At 50.5% G+C, this 23285-nt stretch overlaps 1 protein-coding gene across 1 annotated transcript in view; it reads left to right on the forward strand.

The window, feature by feature from the left end:
- Positions 1 to 23285, forward strand: part of ddx59 (DEAD (Asp-Glu-Ala-Asp) box polypeptide 59) — a 38797-nt gene that overhangs the window by 14519 nt on the left and 993 nt on the right. The window contains exons 4-8 of the mRNA XM_085969437.1: positions 2489 to 2671; positions 13052 to 13141; positions 13999 to 14250; positions 15479 to 15631; positions 17403 to 17531. Of these exons, the coding sequence (XP_085825563.1) occupies positions 2489 to 2671; positions 13052 to 13141; positions 13999 to 14250; positions 15479 to 15631; positions 17403 to 17531 (807 nt within the window). The remainder of the gene's footprint in view (positions 1 to 2488; positions 2672 to 13051; positions 13142 to 13998; positions 14251 to 15478; positions 15632 to 17402; positions 17532 to 23285) is intronic.

The raw sequence follows: 23285 nt of genomic DNA on the forward strand, positions 1-23285 counted from the left end.
ACAGATGGTAGTGAAAGCTGCACAACACACTATAGGAATTAAACTACCTGCTGTGCAGGATATCTACCCCGAGAGGTGCCGGGGGAAGGCCCTGAGAATCATTAAAGACGTGAGTCACCCCAGCCACAACCTCTTTGCCCTGCTCCCGTCCGGTAAGAGATACCGAATCATACGGTCTCATACCAACAGGTTTCGAAACAGCTTCTACCCCCAGGCCATAAGACTCATGAACGATTAATTTATTATTATTTATTACTGTTGTTTTATTTATTATTACTGTCTTTCTATTAGTATTTTTATCATTGTTATGCCATATTTATTCCAATGTTGGGAGGACTCGTAAAAATCAACATTTCATTGTGCAGTACACACGTCTGCTGCATATATGACAAATAAAATTGAATTGAATTGAATTGAATTATTATAGAAAAAACATCCCAAGGCACTTCACTTCACAGTACTCCTAAAGTTCAGGTCGAAGCACATTGGGGCAGAATAGAAGGAGTTTTATTCTGCACTTGACTTGGCAGTGTTAAAGTAATCCAAGCAATTAGAGATGGTAGAAACATACGAGGTAAATATACAATTTTTTTTTAAATTAGCAAAAAGGATAGTGCACTGGAGGGATAAATGGAATAGAGAGTAAAATCAAATCAGTCAGTTAAAAGCAGAGAAAAGGCAGATTTAAAACAAAATGGGAGTAATGTTTAAGAGATTAAGTTCATGTATTGCAATGTTCAGAGTGTGGAAAATAAACTGGTGTAATGAGAAGTTGTTCTAGATTTACTAGCACAACAGAAACTTGGCTGCAAACTGGGCAGGAATGGAATTAAACCTATCGGGCCGGAATTTGCGGTGGGTAATATCAGCGAACAAACAGCGTTCGCTGTCATTACCCCTTTGAAACTGACCTCAACCTCAGGATGTAGCACTTGCGCATCTAAACGCAGAAATCCTGAAGTTGCGGTCAGTCATTCACTACTCCGGCACTGGCTGCGCTGTGGACCCGCCCCCCCCCACCAACTATAGCCGACAATCCGTGTAATCGGGAAAATCAGTGAAACTGACCAAAACTTGGGCTTTTCCCCAGCAATATCGCTGCTAAATACCCCGTTAAAAGTTAGACCTTGTTGGATTAGGCGTAACTGGGCTTTTAATAGCGTATTGACTGCTAAACAAACGCTTTGGCCCTGAAAAACTCATTTAAATTTTGTGGAGTGTCAAATTTCTCCATTTTTAATAAAAATTACAATTTTTAAGAAATTGCCGACGGACGTGGTGGAAGCGGAGACACTCCGTGTTTTCAAGGGGAGACTGGCTAGGCACTTGAGGGAAATAAACTTGCAGGGCTACGGGGATAGAGCGGGGGAATGGGACTGACTGGATTGCTCTACAGAGAGCCGGCACGGACTCGATGGGCCGAATGGCCTCCTATGCCGTATGACTCGATGACGTGGATGATAAACACTAACATGGACTGGTTGGGCCGAATGACCTGATTTAGTGTTGCAATTTCTATGTAATTCTGTATCTAGCCACGTAACACCTGCCTACATAGCAGGGCTGTCCTATGATGAGAGATTGTGTAGAATGGGCCGATACTCTCTGGAGTTTAGAAGAATGAGAGGTGATCTCATTGAAACATACAAGATTCTGAGGGGGATTGACAGGGTGGATGCTGAGAGGTTGTTTCCCCTGGCTGGAGAGTCTAGAATTAGGGGGCATAGTCTCAGGATAAGGGGTTGGCCATTTAAGACTGAGATGAGGAGGAATTTTTTTACGCAGCGAGTTGTGAGGACTTGGAACTCGCTGCCGACAAGGGTGGTGGAAGTGGAGACGATTGATGATTTCAAAAGGAAATTGGCTAGGCACTTGAGGGAAATAAACTTGCAGGACTACGGGGATAGAGCGGGGGAATGGGACTGACTGGATCGCTCTACAGAGAGCCGGCACGGACTCGATGGGCCGAATGGTCTCCTCCTGTGCCTCTATGACTATGAATTTCTTCACTCAGAGGGTTGTGAATCTTTGGAATTCTCTGCCCCAAAGGGCTGTGAATGTTCAGTCATCGAGTATATTCAAGACAGAGATCGATAAATCTTTGGACTCTAGGGGAATCACGGGATATGGGGATCGGGCAGGAAAGTGGAGTTGAGGTTGAAGATCAGCCATGACCTTATTGAATGGCGGAGCAGGCTCGAGGGGCCGTACGGCCCACTCCTGCTCCTCCTTATGTTCTGCTCAGGGAGTGTTTGACTCTGTACCTCATTGTTATATTGACCTGCTGGGAGTGTTTGATGACACTGACTGCCCAAAATGAGATCGTGCTGCTTTCTCCAGCAGTTGCATCCCTTAATTTGATGAGTTAAAAAAAAAAATCAGAAGTCTGCTTTTGCCTGTTCCATGGTGTATAGATGGAGTAACAGTGGCACTGAACAGTTTGGGACAGAGTCGGAATTGTAACATCTTGTGTTTTCCTTCCTTTCAGAATAAGACGGGTTCACCCCAGCATCCCGTGGGGTTGATACTGACTCCAACTCGGGAACTGGCCATTCAGATCGAAGGGCAGGCCAAGGAGCTGATGATGGGTCTGCCCAACATGAGAACGGCACTGCTGGTCGGGGGAATGCCCTTGCCCCCCCAGCTCCACCGCCTCAAACAAAACATTAAGGTAGGATGTGGAGCAGTTCGGAGTGTGCATCCCACGTTACCCTCTCCAGCTTGTTTAGGTGTCAGCCGTGGCTCAGTGGGCAGCACTCTCGCCTCGGAGCCAGAAGGTTGTGGGTTCAAGTCCCAATCCAAAGACTTGAGCACAAAAATCTAGGCTGACACTCCAGTGCAGGACTGAGGGAGCGCTGCACTGTTGGAGGTGCCGTCTTTCGGATGAGACATTAAACCGAGGCCCCGTCTGCTCTCTCAGGTGGACGTAAAAGATCCCATGGCCACTATTCTGAAGAAGAGCAGGGGAGTTCTCCCCGGTGTCCTGGGGCCAATATTTATCCCTCAATCAACATCACTAAAACAGATTATCTGGTCATTATCACATTGCTGTTTGTGGGAGCTTGCTGTGTGCAAATTATCTGCCGTGTTTCCTACATTACAACAGTGACTACACTTCAAAAAGTACTTCTTGGGCTGTAAAGTGCTTTGGGACATCCTGAGGTCGTGAAAGGTGCTGGAGAAATGCGAGTCTTTTTGTTTCATCGATGCTCTCTCTTCAGGGATATTTTTATTTGTACTGCTTCAGTTTCCACCCGTGGAACCATTCCTAGCAAGAGTCGGTGCCCTCGGAGGACACTGGGGGCAAGCTCTAACATGTTTATAGGTGCAAAAGAGAAATGTCTTTGCCGTAGTTTGGGAATGCTGACCTATCCCTCTTGGAATTGGTATGCCGGTCACACGATCAAGCTCACTCGCCATCTCACTAATTCTAGCCAACCACATTGCCCACAGGATGCAGGTTTACAACAGCTTGCCTTTAGCTTCGGCACCACCTCACTTGCCTCCTTCACTGCCTTTGATTTGTCATCCGACATCCAGTATTGGATGAGCAGAAAATTCCTCCAATTAAACGTTGGGAAGCCCGGACCGGTGTCTTCGGTCCCCGCCACAAACTTTGTTCCCCAGCCACCGACTCCATCCCTCTCCCTGGACACTGTCTGAGGCCGAACCAGACAGCTCGCAACCTCGGCATCCCCGAACTGAGCAATACCCTCTTCCATCACCAAGACCGCCTACTTCCACCTCCGTAACATCGCCCGTCTCCGCCTCTGCCTCAGCCCATCTGCTGCTGAAACCCTCATCCGTGCCTTTGTTACCTCTAGACTCCGACTATTCCAACGCTCTCCTGGCCGGCCTCCCAGTTTGCACTTTCCATAAACTTCAGCTCATTCAGAACTCTGCTGCCTGTGCTCGCTGACCTAGATTGCCCCCCCGAGTCCGGCAACACTTCAAATTTTAAAATTCCCAACCTTGTTTTCGAATCCCTCCACAGCCTCGCCCCTCCTATTTCTTACGTAACCTCCTCCACACCCACAATCCTCCAAGATCTCTACGCTCCTCCAATCCTGGCCTCTTGTGCACCCCTGATTTTTTTCACCCTACCATTGGCGGCTATGCCTTCAGCTGCCTAGGCTCTGAGCTCTGGACTTCCCTTCCTAAACCTCTCTGTCCATCTACCTCTCCTCCTTAAAACCTACCTCTTTAACCAAGCTTTTGGTCACCTGTCCTAATGTCTCTCTTTGTGATTGGTGTCAAATTCTGATAATCGCTCCTGTGAAGCATCTTGGGACGATTTACTACGTTAAAGGCGCTGTATAAATGCAAGTTGTTGTAGCGTAGCAAAATGTCCCGGCGCGTTTCACAATGGGGGATTAGACACTGAGGAGGAAATTGGAAAGGGAGTCAAGGGAGGTGACTGAAAGCTGGATGGAAGAGGTTGGTGGATGGGTTTAAGGAGAGAGTTCCAGACAGCAGGGCTGTGATGACTGGCGCCACCAGTGGCGGAACATGGGAGGCCGCACAAGTGCGGAGAGTGTGAGCTGGCGCAGGGGGCTAGTGGAGGTAGCTGAAGCAGCGAGCGTTTGCAGGCATTTGTAAACGAGGGTCACACAGGATGTATTGCTGCAGTGTTTTGGAAGCATTGCTGTTCCAAGTTGTGGAGCCTCCGTGGCGTTGCTCCTGACGAGTCAGAGGTCAGGGATGGTGGGGTCAGGGTTCACATTGCCACTGAGACTATTGGGAAAAGAAGGTTGTAAAAGATGGTGTCGGAGACAGTGCAGCAAATGTTTCTTGACTGGTTCCTGGGGGAAAAAAAATTCAATTTTCGGGATGTGGGTGTTGCTAGCGGGGCCGACATTTATTGCCCATCCCCAGTTTCCCTTGAGAAGGTGATGATGGGAATTCTTTCTAAACCACTTGATACAATTGGGTGTCTTTCTGGGCCACTCCAGAATGCAGTTAAGAGTCAAACACATTACCGTGGGTCTGGAGTCACGTACAAGCCCAGACTGGGTAAGGACGGCAGATTTCCTTCCCTAAAGGACATTAGTGAACCAGTTGGGGTTTTGCGACAATCAAATCATGGTCACTTTTACTGACACCAGCTTTTTATTTCCAGACTTTAAAAAAAAACTGAATTGAAATTGAGAAGGCTGTTTAAAAAAGCATACGGGATCCTGGGCTTTATAAACAGGGGGATAGAGTACAAAAAGTAAGGAAGTTATGCTGAACCTTTATAAATCACTAGTTAGGCCCCAGCTGGAGTATTGTGGCCAATTCTGGGCACCACACTTTAGGAAGGATGTCAAGGCCTTGGAGAGGGTGCAAATGAGAATGGTCCCAGGGATGAGGAACTTCAGTTATGTGGAGAGATTAGAGAAGCTGGGATTGTTCTCCTTGGAGCAGAGAAGGTTAAGGGAAGATTTGATAGAGGTGTTCAAATCCATGAAGGGTTTTGATAGTGTAAATAAAGAGAAACTGTTTGCAGTGGCAGGAGGGTCGGTAACCAGAGGACACAAATTTAAGGTGATTGGCAAAAGAACCAGAGGGAAGATGAGAGTTTTTTTTATGCAGTGAGTTACGATGATCTGGAATGCACTGCCTGAAAGGACGATGGAAGCAAATTCAATAACTTTCAAAAAGGAATTGGATAAATACTTGAAAGGGGACAATTTGCAGGGCTGTGGGGAATGAGCAGGGGGAGTGGGACTAATTGGATCGCTCTTTCAAAGAGCCACATTGGGCCGAATGGCCTCTTTGTGCTGTATCATTCTATGAAATTCTCAAACTGGGATTTGAAGTCATGCTCTCTGGATTACTAGTCCAGTAACCTAACCACTGCACTACCGTACCCATTTAAGATTTACTTAAGATTGCGGTTAAGAAGGCAAATGGTATGTTGGCCTTCGTAGCAAGAGGGTTCGAGTACAGGAACAAGGATGTCTTGCTGCAGTTGTACAGGGCCTTGGTGAGACCACACCTTGAGTATTGTGTGCAGTTTTGGTCGCCTTATCTGAGGAAGGACATTCTTGCCATGGAAGGAGTGCAGCGAAGATTCACCAGGCTGATACCTGGGATGGCAGGAATGACGTATGAGGAGAGATTGTGTCGATTGGGCTTATACTCACTGGAGTTTAGAAGATTGAGAGAGGATCTCATCGAAACCTATAAAATTCTGTCAGGCCTGGACAGGCTAGATGCAGGAAGGATGTTTATGATGGCCGGGGAGTCCAGAACCAGGGGTCATAGTCTAAGGATAAGGGGTAAGCCATTTAGGACTGAAATGAGGAGGAATTTCTTCACCCAGAGAGTGGTGAACCTGTGGAATTCTCTACCACACAGGGCGGTGGAGGCCAGTTCATTAAATATATTCAAGAAGGAGTTGGATATATTTCTTAAGGCTAAAGGGATCAAGGGATATGGGGAGAAGGCAGGGACAGGGTACTGAATTTGGATGATCAGCCATGATCTCATTGAATGGCGGAGCAGGCTCGAAGGGCCGAATGGCCTACTCCTGCTCCTATCTTCTATGTTTCTATGTGTACTTCAGCTATGCAATGAACACTTGTAAATGCAACGTTTTAAGACCTACCTACTGTGGTAAACCACTTTTATCGTTCACTATCGTTACACTATAGTTATCACTGTTGTATTGTTATCACCGTTCTCACTGTTGTATCACTATACGAGGTCGCCTCTTGTCGCGCTGTTATACCTGGGCTGACCACCTCCGACTCCGCCCATGGCTCCACCTACCTGCCCAGGTATAAAGGTAGTCGACTGGCTGGTATTCCTCCTTGTTGGACCCGATCACCCACGAGGGTGGGCTCTGTTATTTAGTCAATAAAAACCTTTAGTTACGTTCCTAACTCGTCGCTTTTTATTGGACGAATTGATAGGAATATCAATTTTATTGACTAAATTTTAAAGATGTTTGCTACTGACCAGCCAGAAGCCCTCCCAGAAGCACAGCCACAGCAGCCTTCAGACACCGGGCTACACCAGCCACGCCAGCCGGCTTGGCTGCAAGCCCTCAAACCACCGTACCTGGATCTAAACCCACAGGCAGCAAACTCAGCCCTCAACTTCAAACACTGGCTGGACTGCTTCGAATCCTACCTGGAAGAATCCGGCGTCCGCAGAGATCCAAACTAAGACTTCTGAACGCCCAAGCGAGCCCGAGAGTATACGCACTCATCCAGGACACGACTACATACGAGGCCGCTATCAACCTACTGAAACAGCAGTACCGGAGCCCGGTAAATTACATGTACACCAGGCACCTCCTAAGATCCCGCCCGCAACAGCCAGGAGAGTCTGTAGCTGAATTTTTACGGGCGCTAAGAGCACTCGGCAGGAACTGTGACTTTAAAGCGGTGACGGCTGTTGAAAATACGGAAGATAATATCCGCGATGCCTTTGTGAAAGGCCTATGGTCCGACTACTCACGGCAAAGACTGCTTGAAGCTAAAGACCTCGACCTGGACAAAGCTGAAGCCCTCGCTCTCTCCCTAGAGGTGGCCCATCAGGACCAGGAGGCGTTTTCCAGGTACTGCTCGCGACCCTGGGACTCGGGCCCGACCCCTACCGCAATACCCTTCGCAGCGCCGCCCCCGGGACCTACCTCAGCGTCGGCGTCCCGGACCCGACCGGGCCCGCCACCCCCGGTACCGGCTCCGACATCGGGCACCCGCGATCGGGCCGCCGGCTGCTTCTTTTGCGGCCAGGAGAAGCACCCGAGGTCGCGCTGCCCAGCCAGGAACTCTACCTGCTCAACCTGCAGGAAGAAAGGCCACTTCTCTAAGGCCTGCAGGAGCGGATCTTCAGAGGCCAGCAGTGCCTCATGCGAACTGTGGGGGCGGCCATCTTCTTTCACGGCAACTGAGGCCAGCATCCCCACACGTGAGTCATGGGGGTGGCCATCTTTGATCAAGGCAACCGACCCCAATAGTGCCTCATGTGAGTTATGGGGGCAGCCATCTTCTCCGCCATTTTGTCCTACCTCGTGGGAGACGCCATTTTACCCACCACGCCCGACTGCCACCGAGCCCCCGGACCTGACGACCGCCTCGCCCGCAGACGACAACGACTCGCTTACCTACACACTAGCCTCCGTCACTCTGGATCAAGCCCGCCCACACCACCTGTCCAAGTCGATGATGGACATCAAAGTAAATGGCCACGCCACGACCTGCCTGTTCGACAGCGGAAGCACGGAGAGCTTCATCCACCCAGACACGGTGAGCCACTACTCCCTCCCTGTCCTGCCAACGCGCAACCGAATCTCGATGGCATCGAGGTCCCACGCCACGGACATTAGCGGCTACTGTGCTGTGACCTTGTCGGTTAAGGGCACAGAGTATAAAAATTTTAAACTCCTCGTCCTCCCCCAGCTCTGCGCTGCCGTCCTACTAGGGCTGGACTTCCAATCCCACCTCCAAAGTGTAACCCTAGCATACGGTGGACCCCTCCCCCCTCTCACAGTTGACAACCAGCGAATGTTAAACCGCCCACCGCGTAACACCTGCAGCCTATCCACCCTCAAGGTGCCGCCACCTTCCCTGTTCGCTAACCTCACCCCCGACTGCAAACCCGTCGCTACCAAGAGCAGGCGGTACAGCGCTGGGGACAGAGCTTTCATTAGCTCTGAGGTGCAGCGTCTCCTGAAGGAGGGCATCATCGAGGGGAGCAACAGCCCCTGGCGTGCCCAGGTCGTGGTCGTTAAGACCGGCGATAAAAATCGCCTGGTCATCGACTACAGCCAGACCATAAACAGATACACCCAGCTGGACGCATACCCCCTTCCCCACATATCTGACATGGTCAATCAGATTGCACAATACCGCGTATTCTCGACCATCGACCTTAAGTCGGCCTACCACCAGCTCCTTATCCACCCCGAGGACCGCCTTCGAGGCGAATGGGCGCCTATACCACTTCCTTAGGGTCCCCTTCGGTGTCACCAACGGGGTCTCGGTCTTCCAAAGGGAGATGGACCGGATGGTTGACCAGAACGGACTGCAGGCCACATTCCCCTATCTAGATAACGTCACCATCTGCGGCCGCGACCGGCAGGACCACGACGTGAATCTGGAGAAATTCCTCCGTACGGCCCAACGGCTGAACCTCACCTACAATAAGGAGAAATGTGTGTTTAACACCTCGCGCCTTGCCATCCTTGGCTGTGTGGTAGAGAACGGACTCATCGGCCCCGACCCCGAAAGAATGCGTCCCCTCATGGAGCTACCCCTCCCCCACTGCCCTAAGGCACTTAAGAGAACCCTGGGGCTCTTCGCCTACTATGCCCAATGGGTGCCCAATTATGCGGACAAAGCCAGACCCCTCATGAAGTCCACATCCTTCCCCCCTCACGGAGGAAGCGTGCGCGGCCTTCTCCCTCATCAAGGGAGACATAGCCAAGGCCACAATGCACGCAGTGGATGAGTCCATCCCCTTCCAAGTGGAGAGCGATGCATCCGACTTCGCCCTAGCCGCTACCCTTAACCAGGAGGGGAGGCCGGTGGCCTTCTTCTCGAGGACCCTACAGGGCCCCGAGATCCGACACTCGTCGGTCGAGAAGGAAGCCCAGGCAATTGTGGAGGCGGTACGGCGCTGGAGGCATTACCTGGCAGGCAAACGATTTACCCTCCTCACCGACCAACGTTCGGTTGCTTTCATGTTTAATAACAAGCTGAGGGGCAAAATCAAGAATGACAAGATCTTGAGGTGGAGAATCGAGCTATCCACCTACGATTATGATATCTTGTACCGGCCAGGTAAGCTGAACGAACCCCCTGATGCTCTTTCACGAATTACATGCGCCAGCGCGCATATTGATAGACTTCAGACCCTTCACAACGACCTCTGCCACCCCGGGGTCACCAGACTTTACCATTTCATTAAGGCCCGCAACCTGACCTACTCCATCGAGGAGGTCAGGACCATGACCAGGGACTGCCAGACCTGCGCCGAGTGCAAACCGCACTTCTATAGGCTGGACAGAGCAAGCCTGATCAAGGCCACCCGCCCCTTCGAGCGCCTGAGCATCGACTTTAAGGGGCCCCTACCGTCATCTGACCGCAATGTGTACTTCCTCAACATCGTTGATGAGTACTCCCGTTTCCCTTTTGCCTTCCCCTGCCCAGACATGACCAGTACCACGGTCATCAAGTGCCTGAACGACCTCTTCGCCTTGTTCGGGTTCCCGAACTATATACATAGTGACCGGGGCTCCTCCTTCATGAGTGAGGAACTCCGTCAGTTCCTACTAGCGAGAGGTATTGCAGCAAGTAGGACCACCAGCTACAACCCCCGAGGGAACGGCCAGGTGGAAAGAGAGAACGCGACGGTATGGAAGGCCGTCCTCTTAGCCTTAAAGTCTAAGGGCCTCCCAACCTCCCGCTGGCAGGAAGTCCTCCCGACAGCGCTGCACTCCATCCGGTCACTACTTTGCACTGCCGTTAACGCCACCCCCCATGAACGAATGTTTGTTTTCCCCAGGAAGTCGACTACGGGAACCACTCTACCAACCTGGCTGACCTCTCCGGGGCCCGTCTTGCTGCGAAAGCACATGAGGGCCCATAAAACAGACCCCCTGGTCGAGAGGGTGAACCTCCTGCACGCCAACCCCCAGTACGCCTACGTGGCTTACCCAGACGGGCGGGAGGACACTGTCTCCTTACGAGACCTCGCACCCTCGGGCACTCCGGAGACACCACCTTTACCCCCCCCCACCACCCCCCCAATTCCAGCCCAGGTAGACGGCATGCCGGAACCCCACGAGCCTTCACCGACCACGCAGACACCAGCACTAACACCGGATAATGCAGCACCGCCGCTGCGACGATCGGAGAGGCTTACGAGGCCTCCGGACAGACTGACATACCAGAACTGGTAGTACACTTCACCCCGCCGGACTCAAATCTAAACAAGGGGTGAATGTGGTAAACCACTTTTATCGTTCACTATCGTTACACTATAGTTATCACTGTTGTATTGTTATCACCGTTCTCACTGTTGTATCACTATACGAGGTCGCCTCTTGCCGCGCTGTTATACCTGGGCTGACCACCTCCGACTCCGCCCATGGCTCCACCTACCTGCCCAGGTATAAAGGTAGTCGACTGGCTGGTATTCCTCCTTGTTGGACCCGATCACCCACGAGGGTGGGCTCTGTTATTTAGTCAATAAAAACCTTTAGTTACGTTCCTAACTCGTCGCTTTTTATTGGACGAATTGATAGGTATATCACCTACCTACTAATATATTACATATCTGGCATCCAGTGCACACTTCCTGTTTGTGACACTTGTTTCCTGCGTCATGCTTGGGTGTAACATCTGGCTATTACTTATAACCATAAGGCATGTATAAGAAAGACTTGCATTTATATAGCGCCTTTCACAACCTCAGAACGTCCCAAACCACTTTACAGCCAATTACGAACTTATGAAATGTAGTCATTGTTGTAATGTAGGGAAACGCGGCAGCTAATTTGTGCACAGCAAGCTCCCATTGAGAGCAATGAGATAATGACCAGATAATCTGTTGTTCGGTGCTCTTGGTTGAGGGATAAACATTGGCCAGGACACCGGGGAGAACTTGGTCTGAATGTTGTGCTCAAGTCCTGGACTGGGACTTTAACCCACGACCGTCTAACAAAAGAGCTGCGAGGGCGAACACTGAGCCACGGCTGACACATATACTTCCTATGACACTTGGCATTAGGTCCTCCCAGTGTTAGGTGGCGCTGCTGCTCCTCCAAACTCTGTCTCCCAGCTTTGTTTCACCCGATGCTGGTGACCCTGTTGCTCGATTGCCAGATCCACTTTTGAACATGCGGGCAGATTTTCAGTAAGTGTAAGCCCCACCTCGAGGCGGAGCTGGGCCTCCTGACGTGACTGATGCCGTGATGGCTAATCACTCACTCTACAGTGGGAAATTCTATTGAGACGCCACCTGCAGGCGCGACGAGGAAACTGTTGCCCATTTAACATTGGGAAACCCCATGGGAGACGTTTGCCCATCTCTCGCATGGAGCGTGCATCACACGTACTGATTGTAATATATTATTCAAATTCTCCGACTACTCCAGGATATGGACAATCCCAAACTTCCCCCTCTGAACGACAAACAACTCCAGCCGACCCCCACCTGCTGACCCTCGACCCCTACCAGATGACCCCACCCCTCTTGTATTTCACCCCCAAACACTAAATATCGGGAGCTCATGGATCTCTTCATCTCAACGATAGAGACATAGAAACATAGAAGATAGGAGCAGGAGTAGGCCATTCGGCCCCTCGAGCCTGCTCCGCCATTTTATGCGATCATGGCTGATCATCCAAATTCAGTACCCTGTCCCTGCCTTCTCCCCATATCCCTTGATCCCTTTAGCCTTAAGAAATATATCCAACTCCTTCTTGAATATATTTAATGAATTGGCTTCAACTGCCTTCTGTGGTAGAGAATTCCACAGGTTCACCACTCTCTGGGTGAAGAAATTCCTCCTCATTTCTGTCCTAAATGGCCTACCCCTTATCTTTAGACTGTGACCCCTGGTTCTGGACTCCCCTGCCATCGGGAACATCCTTCCTGCATCTAGTCTGTCTAGTCCTGTTAGAATTTTATAAGTTTCAATGAGATCCCCTCTCATTCTTCTAAACTCCAGCGAGTATAAGCCCAATCGACCCAATCTCTCCTCATACTACCTGTCTTGTCTACCCTATCCTCCCTCCCCCCCCCCCCCACATTTTCCACACCCTCGGCAAGGCCTTGCATCATTCGACAACTTCTCCCCACCCCCCATCTTCCCCTCCGGCCCTAAACAAGCTAATCTCTGTCAGATCCGCCTCCTGTGCCCTTCCTTGACCCACCCTGACTCAACTGCCCATCACACACTCGTCCCAATGCTCTCTCATGTCATCAATGGCTCTTTCTCTTCGGGCTCTGTTTACCCCACCGCCTCCTCCTCGGACTGCCTCTCCTCCGAATGCCCTCCCTGCCCGCTATCAGCTACTGTTTACTGCGATTTTGTGGTTCTGTTCAACAGGTTATTATTGCAACCCCAGGGCGGTTGCTGGAAATTCTAAAGCAAGAAGCAGTCAGCTTGTGCGGAGTGCGGATCGTGGTCGTGGACGAGGTAAGTGCTAACGAGGAGGTATCAGCGGGCCTTTAAAGACACGCCTGGGTTCGATACTGCGACCTTGGCTCAAAGCAGCCCAGGCTGATTGGAGGAACGTGCCCTCTGCCTCACGCTTTCTAGGTGGAATGAGGATGGCCAGTTTCCGTCCCATTCCGTGGCCCCACAGCACCAAAGTGTTGGTCCCGAGAGAGGCCACTAGGCGATGGGAGCAGGATCAGTCCTCCTGCTGCAGTAGGGGGTGCTCTTTTGGGGTTGAGACAGTGTAGAGGGAGTTTTACTCTGTATCTAACCCCGTGCTGTACCTGCCCTGGGAGTGTTTGATGGGACAGTGTAGAGGGAGCTTTACTCTGTATCTAACCCCGTGCTGTAACTGCCCTGGGAGTGTTTGATGGGACAGTGTAGAGGGAGCTTTACTCTGTATCTAACCCATGCTGTACCTGCCCTGGGAGTGTTTGATGGGACAGTGTAGAGGGAGCTTTACTCTGTATCTAACCCGTGCTGTACCTACCCTGGGAGTGTTTGATGGGACAGTGCAGAGGGAGCTTTACTCTGTATCTAACTCGTGCTGTACCTGCTCTGGGAGTGTTTGATGGAACAGTGTAGAGGGAGCTTTACTCTGTATCTAACCTGTCTCTTTACCTGCCCTGGGAGTGTTTGTTGGGACTCTCTCCCTAACAGCGCTGTGGGAGTACCTTCCCCATACGGACTGCAGCGGTTCAAGAAGGCAGCTCACCACCACCTTCTCGGGGCAGTCTTGCCAGCGATGCTCATATCCGAATATCAGTAACTAGTGTTTATGTTGCAGCATTGCTTACAATAAAACTAAAAGGTGTTGTGTTGTGATTTATGTTGAGGTCGACACCATGTTGAAGATGGGATTCCAGCAGCAGGTGTTGGATATTCTGGAGAAAACGCCAGAGGAGCATCAAACGATTCTGGTCTCTGCCACAATCCCAGCAGGCATCCAGCAGCTGGCCAGCCGGTTCCTGCAGGACCCAGTCAGGATCACGGTGGGAGAGATGAACCAGCCTTGTTCCAATGTCCGTCAGATTATCCTGTGGGTGGAGGAGCCGTCTAAGAAGAAGAAACTGTTTGAGATTCTGAACGCAAGTAGAATTGGACCTTTGTGTGTGGATGAAAAGTAGGAACTCTCTGATCTGCCCCAGGAGCATGGGCAGGGATGGTGGGAGGAGGGAACAGGCTCGTATTCACAATACAGAGATTGGCGAGAGGGCAGAAAAACTGTTGGGAAGTGTGGAACTGAACCACCACTGAACAGGAAGGTCCCTGGTTTGGTCCTCAATCTGTACAGAGTTTGCTGCTCACTGTATCTAAGGAAGGATATACTTGCCTTAGAGGCGGTGCATCAAAGGTTCACTAGATTGATTCCTGGGATGAGAGGGCTGTCCTATGATGAGAGATTGTGTAGAATGGGCCTATACTCTCTGGAGTTTAGAAGAATGAGAGGTGATCTCATTGAAACATATAAGATTCTGAGGGGGATTGACAGGGTAGATGCTGAGAGATTGTTTCCCCTGGCTGGAGAGTCTAGAACTAGGGGGCATAGTCTCAGGATAAGGGGTTGGCCATTTAGGACTGAGATGAGGAGGAATTTCTTCACTCAGAGGGTTGTGATCTTTGGAATTCTCTACCCCAGAGGGCTGTGAATGCTCAGTTGTTGAGTATATTCAAGGCTGAGATCGACTGCAAGGGATATGGAGATCGGAGTGGAGTTGAGGTTGATGATCAGCCATGATCTTATTGAATGGCGGAGCAGGCTCGAGGGGCCGTGTGGCGGAGCAGGCTCGAGGGGCCGTGTGGCGGAGCAGGCTCGAGGGGCCGTGTGGCGGAGCAGGCTCGAGGGGCCGTGTGGCGGAGCAGGCTCGAGGGGCCGTGTGGCCGACTCCTACTCCTGTTTCTTATGATCCTGTGTATTCCCACTGCCAGCTGAGACACCTTGTGAATTAGCATCAGTGCCTCTGCGATAAGGAGGAGAATCAGCCCAGAGCTTCTGCTCACTGTCTGCTAGAAGTGGGGTGTGTGTGGATAATTTTGGGTGATGGAATCGTTGGGCTCCACTGTGATGCATCCACAGTTGAATAGCCCACCTACACTCGTCTGGGCTCACACCTGAAATACATAATTCAGGTGAGGGATGGAAGGTCCCTCTGGAAACACAGGACTCGGTATCGTCAGGATTGGAGGGAGAGAGAAAGGAGAGGAGATGAGTGTCCATCGAAACTTCCTCCGCCTCTGTGTTGTATCTGCACGTTACATTAACATTTAGAAAGGTGCAATTTTTTAATCCATTTTCTGTTTGTTCCTCTTGTACAGGATGGCAAGCTCTTCCACCCCCCTGTGCTGGTATTTGTGGATTGCAAACTGGGAGCTGACCTCCTCTCGAACGCTGTGCAGACGATCACAGGCCTGAAAACGGTGGCCATTCACTCCGACAAGGCCCAGTGCGAACGGAATCAGATTCTGCAGGTAAAAGGCTGATGGAAACCAATGTGTGGGTGCCTGCTTGGCCCAGTATTTTACTGAGCCATACGGCCCAGAGTACCCAGCATCCACCTGAGCTCGGTCCCATTTTAGTTGCTCCAAACCAGGGCAGTGTTTGGAATGTGGCAGTTGGGCTCGGGTACCCCTGGGTTCACTCTCCTGACTGCTGTTCACGTGTATTACAACATTTTAGGACGTGGTCCCTGCTGCAGTCTAAAAGCCTGCCGGCACTCACCGTCTAGGTTCACAGAGTGAGGTACTGGGAAGAAAGACTTGCATTTATATAGCGCCTTTCACAACTTCAGGGCATCCCAAAACACTTTACAGGCGATGAAGTATTTTTGAAGTGCAGTCACTGTTGTAATGCAAGAAACGCGCTTGCCAATTTGCGCACAGCAAGCTCCCACAAACAGCAATCTGATAAATGACCAGATAAGCTGTTTTTAGTGAGGGATAAATATTGGCCAGGACACTGGGGAGAACTCCCCTGCTCTTCTTTGAAATAGTGGCCATTGGATCTTTTATGCCTACCTGAGAGGGCAGACGGGGCCTTGGTTTAACGTCTCATCCGAAAGACGGCACCTCCGACAGTGCAGCACTCCCTCAGCACTGCACTGGAGTGTCAGCCTAGATAATGTGCTCAAGTGTCTGGACTTGAACCCATGACCTTCTAACTCTGAGGGGAGAGTGCTACTCACTGAGTCACGGCTGGAGGGCTAAATGCGCGGGAATCCGTATTCCAGCAGAGCGAGGTCCCACTGATACTGTGAACTGAAACACTAAGAAAGACAATGAGAAAGTGTTAAGAATCCACGAGATACATTTAGGCCAGTGCAGGTAGAGGCGACAGGTTCTCTACGTGTGACTCCAGTCTCCGCTCTAGTTGATTCTTAACACCTTGTTGAATGTCTAGTGTTTTATTCGATTACTGAAGAACACTAATGATCCAGTTGGGTTTTTACACCAGTCCAGCAACTTTCACCATTTTAATTTCTGGGGCCAGCGCGCAAATGACCAGATTTATTAAATTCAGTTTTGCAATTTAGTGGGATATGAATTCTCAGTCTCCGGTGCTATAACCAGAGCATCATCCTACCATCCAGAGGTTGCCAGGAGGGCGTCAATATCTGCAGGAAAAAAGATTGCCCAACTGCAGTCTTATTCTCAGTCACATGCTTCTTCGGCAGCACCTCCCAAACCCGCGACCTCTTCCACCTAGAAGGACAAGGGCAGCAGGCGCATGGGAACACCACCACCTCCAAGTTCCCCTCCAAGTCGCACACCATCCTAACTTGGAAATATATTGCCGTTCCTTCATCGTCGCTGGGTCAAAATCCTGGAACTCCCTCCCTAACAGCACTGTGGGAGTACCTTCACCACACGGACTGCAGCAGTTCAAGAAGGCAGCTCACCACCGCCTTCTCGAGGGCGATTAGGGATGGACAATAAATGCTGGCCTTGCCAGCGATCCCCACATCCCAGGAATTAATTTTAAAAAAAGTGAACTTGCTGCAGCCCCGACTGTCTCCCCGATAGCACTGACCAGCTTTGCTCCGTTGTGGAAGCTGAGCTCCGGAACTTGCCCTTTTGGCACTTCGCCTACTGCAAACCTCACCACCTACCCCCTCGATGGTTCAAAGAGCAGCAAGGCCCAGTCCTGTCCTTACCTGTGTTGTGTAAATGATAGAGATATCTGGGGGGGCTAATTTCCCACCTCGTCATTGCCTCAAGGCCTGCTGCTGCTGATGTTTTCCAGGGTCTGCTTCAAGGAGACTACGAGGTTGTGGTCAGCACGGGCGTCCTTGGCAGAGGGCTGGACCTGGTCAACGTCAAGCTGGTTGTGAACTTCGACATGCCGCCCACCATGGACGAATATGTGCATCAGGTAGAGAAAGAAAGACAGACTTGTATTTCTATAGCGCCTTTCATGACCACCGGAGGTCCCAAAGCGCTTTATAGCCAATGAAATACTTTTTGAAGTGTGGTCACTGTTGTAATGTAGGAAACACTGCAGCAAATTTGCGCACAGCAAGGTCCCACAAACAGCAATGTGATAATCTGTTTCAGTGATGTTGATTGAGGGATAAATATTGGCCAGGACACCGGGGTTAACTCCCCTGCTCTTCTTCGAGATAGTGCCGCGGGATCTTTTACATCCACCTGAGAGAGCAGACTGGGCCGAGGATGTAACTGGTAGAATAGATAAGGGAGAACCAGTGGATGTGGTGTATTTGGACTTTCAGAAGGCTTTCGATAAGGTCCCGCATAAGCGATTAGCGTGCAAAGTTAAAGCACACGGGATTGTGGGCAAGGTACAGTCTTGGATAGAAAACTGGTTGGCAGACAGGAAGCAAAGAGTTGGATTAAACGGGTCTTTTCCCAAGTGGAAGGCAGTGACTAGTGGGGTACCGCAGGGATCGGTACTAGGACCCCAGCTATTCACAATATATATTAATGATCTAGACGAGGGAACTAGATGTAATATCTCCAAGTTTGCAGACGACACAAAGCTGGGTGGGCGTGTGTGCTGTGAGGAGGATGCAGAGAAACTCCAGTACGATTTGGACAGGTTGGGCGATTGGGCAGATGCAGTATAATGTGGATAAATGCGAGGTTATCCACTTTGGTGGCGAAAACAGGAATGCAGATTATTATCTGAACGGCAATAGATTGGGAGAAGGGGAAGTGCAACAAGACCTGGGTGTCCTTGTGCACCAGTCGCTGAAGGTAAGCATGCAGGTGCAGCAGGCGGTTAAGAAGGCAAATGGTATGCTGGCCTTCATAGCGAGAGGATTTGAGTACAGGAGCAAGGATGTCTTGCTGCAGTTGTACAGGCCCTTGGTGAGACCACACCTTGAGTATTGTGTGCAGTTTTGGTCGCCTTATCTGAGGAAGGATGCTCTTGCCATGGAGGGAGTGCAGCGAAGATTCACCAGACTGATACCTGGGATGGCAGGAATGACGTATGAAGAGAGATTGGGTCGATTGGGCTTATACTCGCTGGAGTTTAGAAGAATGCGAGGGGATCTCATTGAAACTTATAACATTCTAACGGGACTAGACAGACTAGATGCAGGAAGGCTGTTCCCGATGGCGGGGGAGTCTAGAACCAGGGGTCACAATCTAAGGATAAGGGGTAAGCCATTTAGGACAGAGATGAGGAGGAATTTCTTCACCCAGAGAGTGGTGAACCTGTGGAATTCTCTACCACAGAAGACAGTTGAGGCCAATTCATTAAATATATTCAAGAAGGAGTTAGATATATTTCTTAAGGCTAAGGGAATCAAGGGATATGGGGAGAAAGCAGGGATCGGGTACTGAATTTGGATGATCAGCCATGATCTCATTGAATGGTGGAGCAGGCTCGAGGGGCCGAATGACCTACTCCTGCTCCTATCTTCTGTGTTTCTATGGTAACGGCTCATCTGAAAGATGGCACCTCCAACAGTGTGACGCTCCCTCAGCACTGCACTGGAGAGCCAGCCTAGATTTGTGTGCTCAAGTCCCTGGAGTGGGACTTGAACCCATAACCTTCTGATTCAGAGGCGAGGATCACAGCTGACACAGAGGAGTTTTACTGTGTGAAGTCTTCCCCTCCTTTCACTGCCTCCTGCTGCTGTCCCATACTCAGAAATACACAGTAGTCACAACGTGGGAAGAGGCCATTCGGCCCAACCAGTCTGTGTCGGCGTGGATGGGTTGAGGGGTCCTCCTGATAAATCATTACAGTTGATGCAATTTGAACTGTTTCTTTCCCGGATCCGATTCCCCTTTGAAAGCTTTTCTCGGTGGCATCCATTTCACCAATTCCTTTATTTAAAAAAAAATTGAACGCAAGTGCGATGGGCTGAATGGCCGCGTTTCTTGCTGTAATTCCTATGATTCTTAACCATTTACCGCCTTGATTTTTCTTTCTTACCACTGATTTGCTCATTCCTTCATAGCTCAGTGACCTGAAACCTGCAATCATCTTGCACCGTTTCTCTGAACCCTTTCTCCTGCTGTTGTACCTCCCATACAGTGACCACAACCGATACAACGCTCCATGTCTGTTTTCACCATTGCTTTATGGAGTGTCAGTAACACTTCCTTGGATCTGTTCATCCAGCCTGTAGTTTATTTGCCTTTATAGCTGCTGCCACGCAATGTTAAAATATTTCCAATATGTGGGGGGGGGGGGGAACATAACTCCCGTTGGCTAATTTTAGGATCGAACATACAGCACAGAAACAGGCCATTCGGCCCAACTGGTCTGACCCTCCTCCCACCCCTCGTCATCTAACCCCATCAGCATAATCTTCTATTCCTTTCTCCCTCATATGCTTATCCAGCTTCCCCTTAAATGCATCTATACTATTTGCCTCAACTACTCTGTGTAGTACCCATTTCCACATTCTAATAACTTAAGAAGAACAATAATCCCAGCTTTTCTAGCCTCGCCACCTGGGAACGGTAGCGTAGTGGTAATGTCACTGGGCTAGTAATCCAGAGGCCTGGACTAATGATCCAGCGACACGAGTTCAAATCCCCTCATAGCAACTGGGGAATTTAAATTCAGTTAATTAAATAATCTGGAATAAAAAGCGAGTATCAGTAATGGTGAAACTATCGGATTATCGTGAAAAGCCATCTGATTCACTAATGTCCTTTAGGGAAGGAAATCTGCCGTCCTTACCCGGTCTGCCCTTTGTGATTCCAGACCCACAGCAATGTGGTTGACTCTTAGCTGCCCCCTGAAATGGCCTAGCAAGCCACTCAGTTGTAACTAACCGCTACGAAACAAAATAATAAGAATAAAACTGGACGGACCACCCGGTACCGACCTCGGCACCGGCTACGGACACGGCAACGGCACACCCAGCCCAGTCAACCCTGCAAAGTCCTCCTCACCAACATCTGGGGACTTGTGCCAAAATTGGGAGAGCTGTCCCACAGACTAGTCCAGCAACAGTCTGACAGTCATACTCGCAGAATCATACCTTTCAGTCAATGTCCGAAACTCCTCCATCACCATCCCTGGGAATGTCTTGTCCCACCGGCAAGACAGACCCACCAAGGGTGGTGGCACAGTGGTATACAGTCGGGAAGGAGTGGCCCTGGGAGTCCTCAACATTGACTCCGGACCCCAAGAAGTCTCATGGCTTCAGGTCAAGCATGGGCAAGGAAACCTCCTGCTGATTACCACCTACCACCCTCCCTCAGCTGATGAATCAATACTCCTCCGTGTTGAACACCACTTGGAAGAAGCACTGAGGGTAGCAAGGGCACAGAATGTACTCTGGGTGGGGAACTTCAGTGTCCATCACCAAGAGTGGCTCGGTAGCATCACTACTGACCGAGTCCTGAAGGACCTAACTGCTAGTCTGCGACAGGTGGTGAGTGAACCAACAAAAGAGAAAAACTTACTTGATCTTGTCCTCACCAATCTACCTGTCGCAGATGCATCTGTCCATGACAGCATTGGCAGCAGTGACCATCGCACAGTCATTGTGGAGACGAAGTCTCGTCTTCACAGAGGACACCCTCCATCGTGTTGTGTGGCACTACCACCGTGCTAAATGGGATAGATTCAGAACAGATCTAGCAGCTCAAAACTGGGCATCCATGAGACGCTGTGGGCCATCAGCAGCAGCAGAATTGTATTCCACCACAATCTGTAACCTCATGGCCCGGCGTATCCCTCACCCTACCATTACCGCCAAGCCAGGCGACCAGCCCTGATTCAATGAGGAGTGTAGAAGAGCCTGCCAGGAGCAGCACCAGGCGTACCTAAAAATGAGGTGCCAACCTGGGGAAGATGCAACACGACTACATGCATGCTAAAAGGCGGAAGCAGCATGCTATAGACAGGGCTAAGCGATCCCACAATCAATGGATCAGATCAAAGCTCTGCAGTCCTGCCACGTCCAGTCGTGAATGGTGGTGGACCATTAAACAACTAACGGGAGGAGGAGGCTACAAGAATATCCCCATCCTCAATGAAGTTGGAGCCCAGCACGAGTGCAAAAAACAAGGCTGAAGCGTTTGCAACCAACTTCAGCCAGAAGTGCCGAGTGGATGATCCATATCGGTCTACTCCCGAGGTCCCCACCATCACAGAAGCCAGTCTTCAGCCAATTCAATTCACTCCACGTGATATCAAGAAACGGCTGAGCGCGCTGGATACGGCAAAGGCTATGGGCCCCAACAATATCCCGGCTATCGTGCTGAAGACTTGTGCTCCAGAACTAGCCGCGCCTCTAGCCAAGCTGTTCCAGTACAGCTACAACACTGGCATCTATCCGACAATGTGGAAAACTGCCCAGGTATGTCCTGTCCACAAAAAGCAGGACAAATTCAACCTGGCCATTTACCGCCCCATCGGTCTACTCTCAATCATCAGCAAAGTGATGGAAGGTGTCATCGACAGTGCTATCAAGCGGCACTTACTCACCAATAACCTGCTCACTGATGCCCAGTTTAGGTTCCGCCAAGACCACTCTGCTCCCGACCTCATTAAGCCTTGGTCCAAACATGGACAAAGGAGCTGAATTCCAGAGGTGAGAGTGACTGCCCTTGACATCAAGGCAGCATTTGACCGAGTCTGGCATCAAGGAGCCCTAGTAAAACTGAAGTCAATGGGAATCGGGGAAAATGCTTCACTGGTTGGAGTCATACCTAGCACAAAGGAAGATGGTTGTGGTGGTTGGAGGTCAATCATCACAGCCCCAGGACATCGCTGCAGGAGTTCCTCAGGGCAGTGTCCTAGGCCCAACCATCTTCAGCTGCTTCATCAATGACGTTCTCTCCAACATAAGTCAGAAATGGGGATGTTTGCTGATGACTGCACAGTGTTCAGTGCCATTCGCAACTCCACAGATAATGAAGCAGTCCATGCCCGCATGCAACAAGACCTGGACGACTTCAGTCTTGGGCTGATAAGTGGCAGGTAACATTCGCGCCACAGAAGTGCCAGGCAATGACTATCTCCAACAAAGAGTCGAACCATCTCCCCTTGACAGTCAATGGCATTACCATCGCTGAATCCCCCACTATCAACATCCTGGGGGTCACCATTAACCAGAAACTTAACTGGACCAGCCACATAAATATTGTGGCAACAAGAGCAGGTCAGAGGCAGGTATTCTGCGGCGAGTGTCTCATCTCCTGATTCCCCAAAGCCTTTCCACCATCTACAAGGCATAAGTAAGGAGTGTGATGGAATACTCACCACTTGCCTGGATGAGTGCAGCTCCAACAACACTCAAGAAGCTCGACACCATCCAGGACAAAGCAGCCCACTTGATTGGCACCCCATCCACCACCTGAAACATTCACTCCCTCCACCACCGGCGCACTGTGGCTGCAGTGTGTACCATCTACAAGATGCACTGCAGCAACTCGCCAAGGCTTCTTCGGCAGCACCTCCCAAACCCGCAACCTCTTCCACCTAGAAGGACAAGGGCAGCAGGCACATGGGAACACCACCACCTCCAAGTTCCCCTCCAAGTCACACACCATCCTGACTTGAAAATATATCGCCGATCCTTCATCGTCGCTGGGTCAAAATCCTGGAACTCCCTACCTAACAGCACTGTGGGAGTACCTGACCACACGGACTGCAGCGGCCCTGGCTGTGTTCAACATGGCTGCTCACCAC

Source organism: Somniosus microcephalus, chromosome 28 (genome assembly GCF_052327205.1).
Source record: "Somniosus microcephalus isolate GS21.2 chromosome 28, FLI_Smic_1.0, whole genome shotgun sequence".
Lineage (NCBI taxonomy): Eukaryota > Metazoa > Chordata > Chondrichthyes > Squaliformes > Somniosidae > Somniosus > Somniosus microcephalus.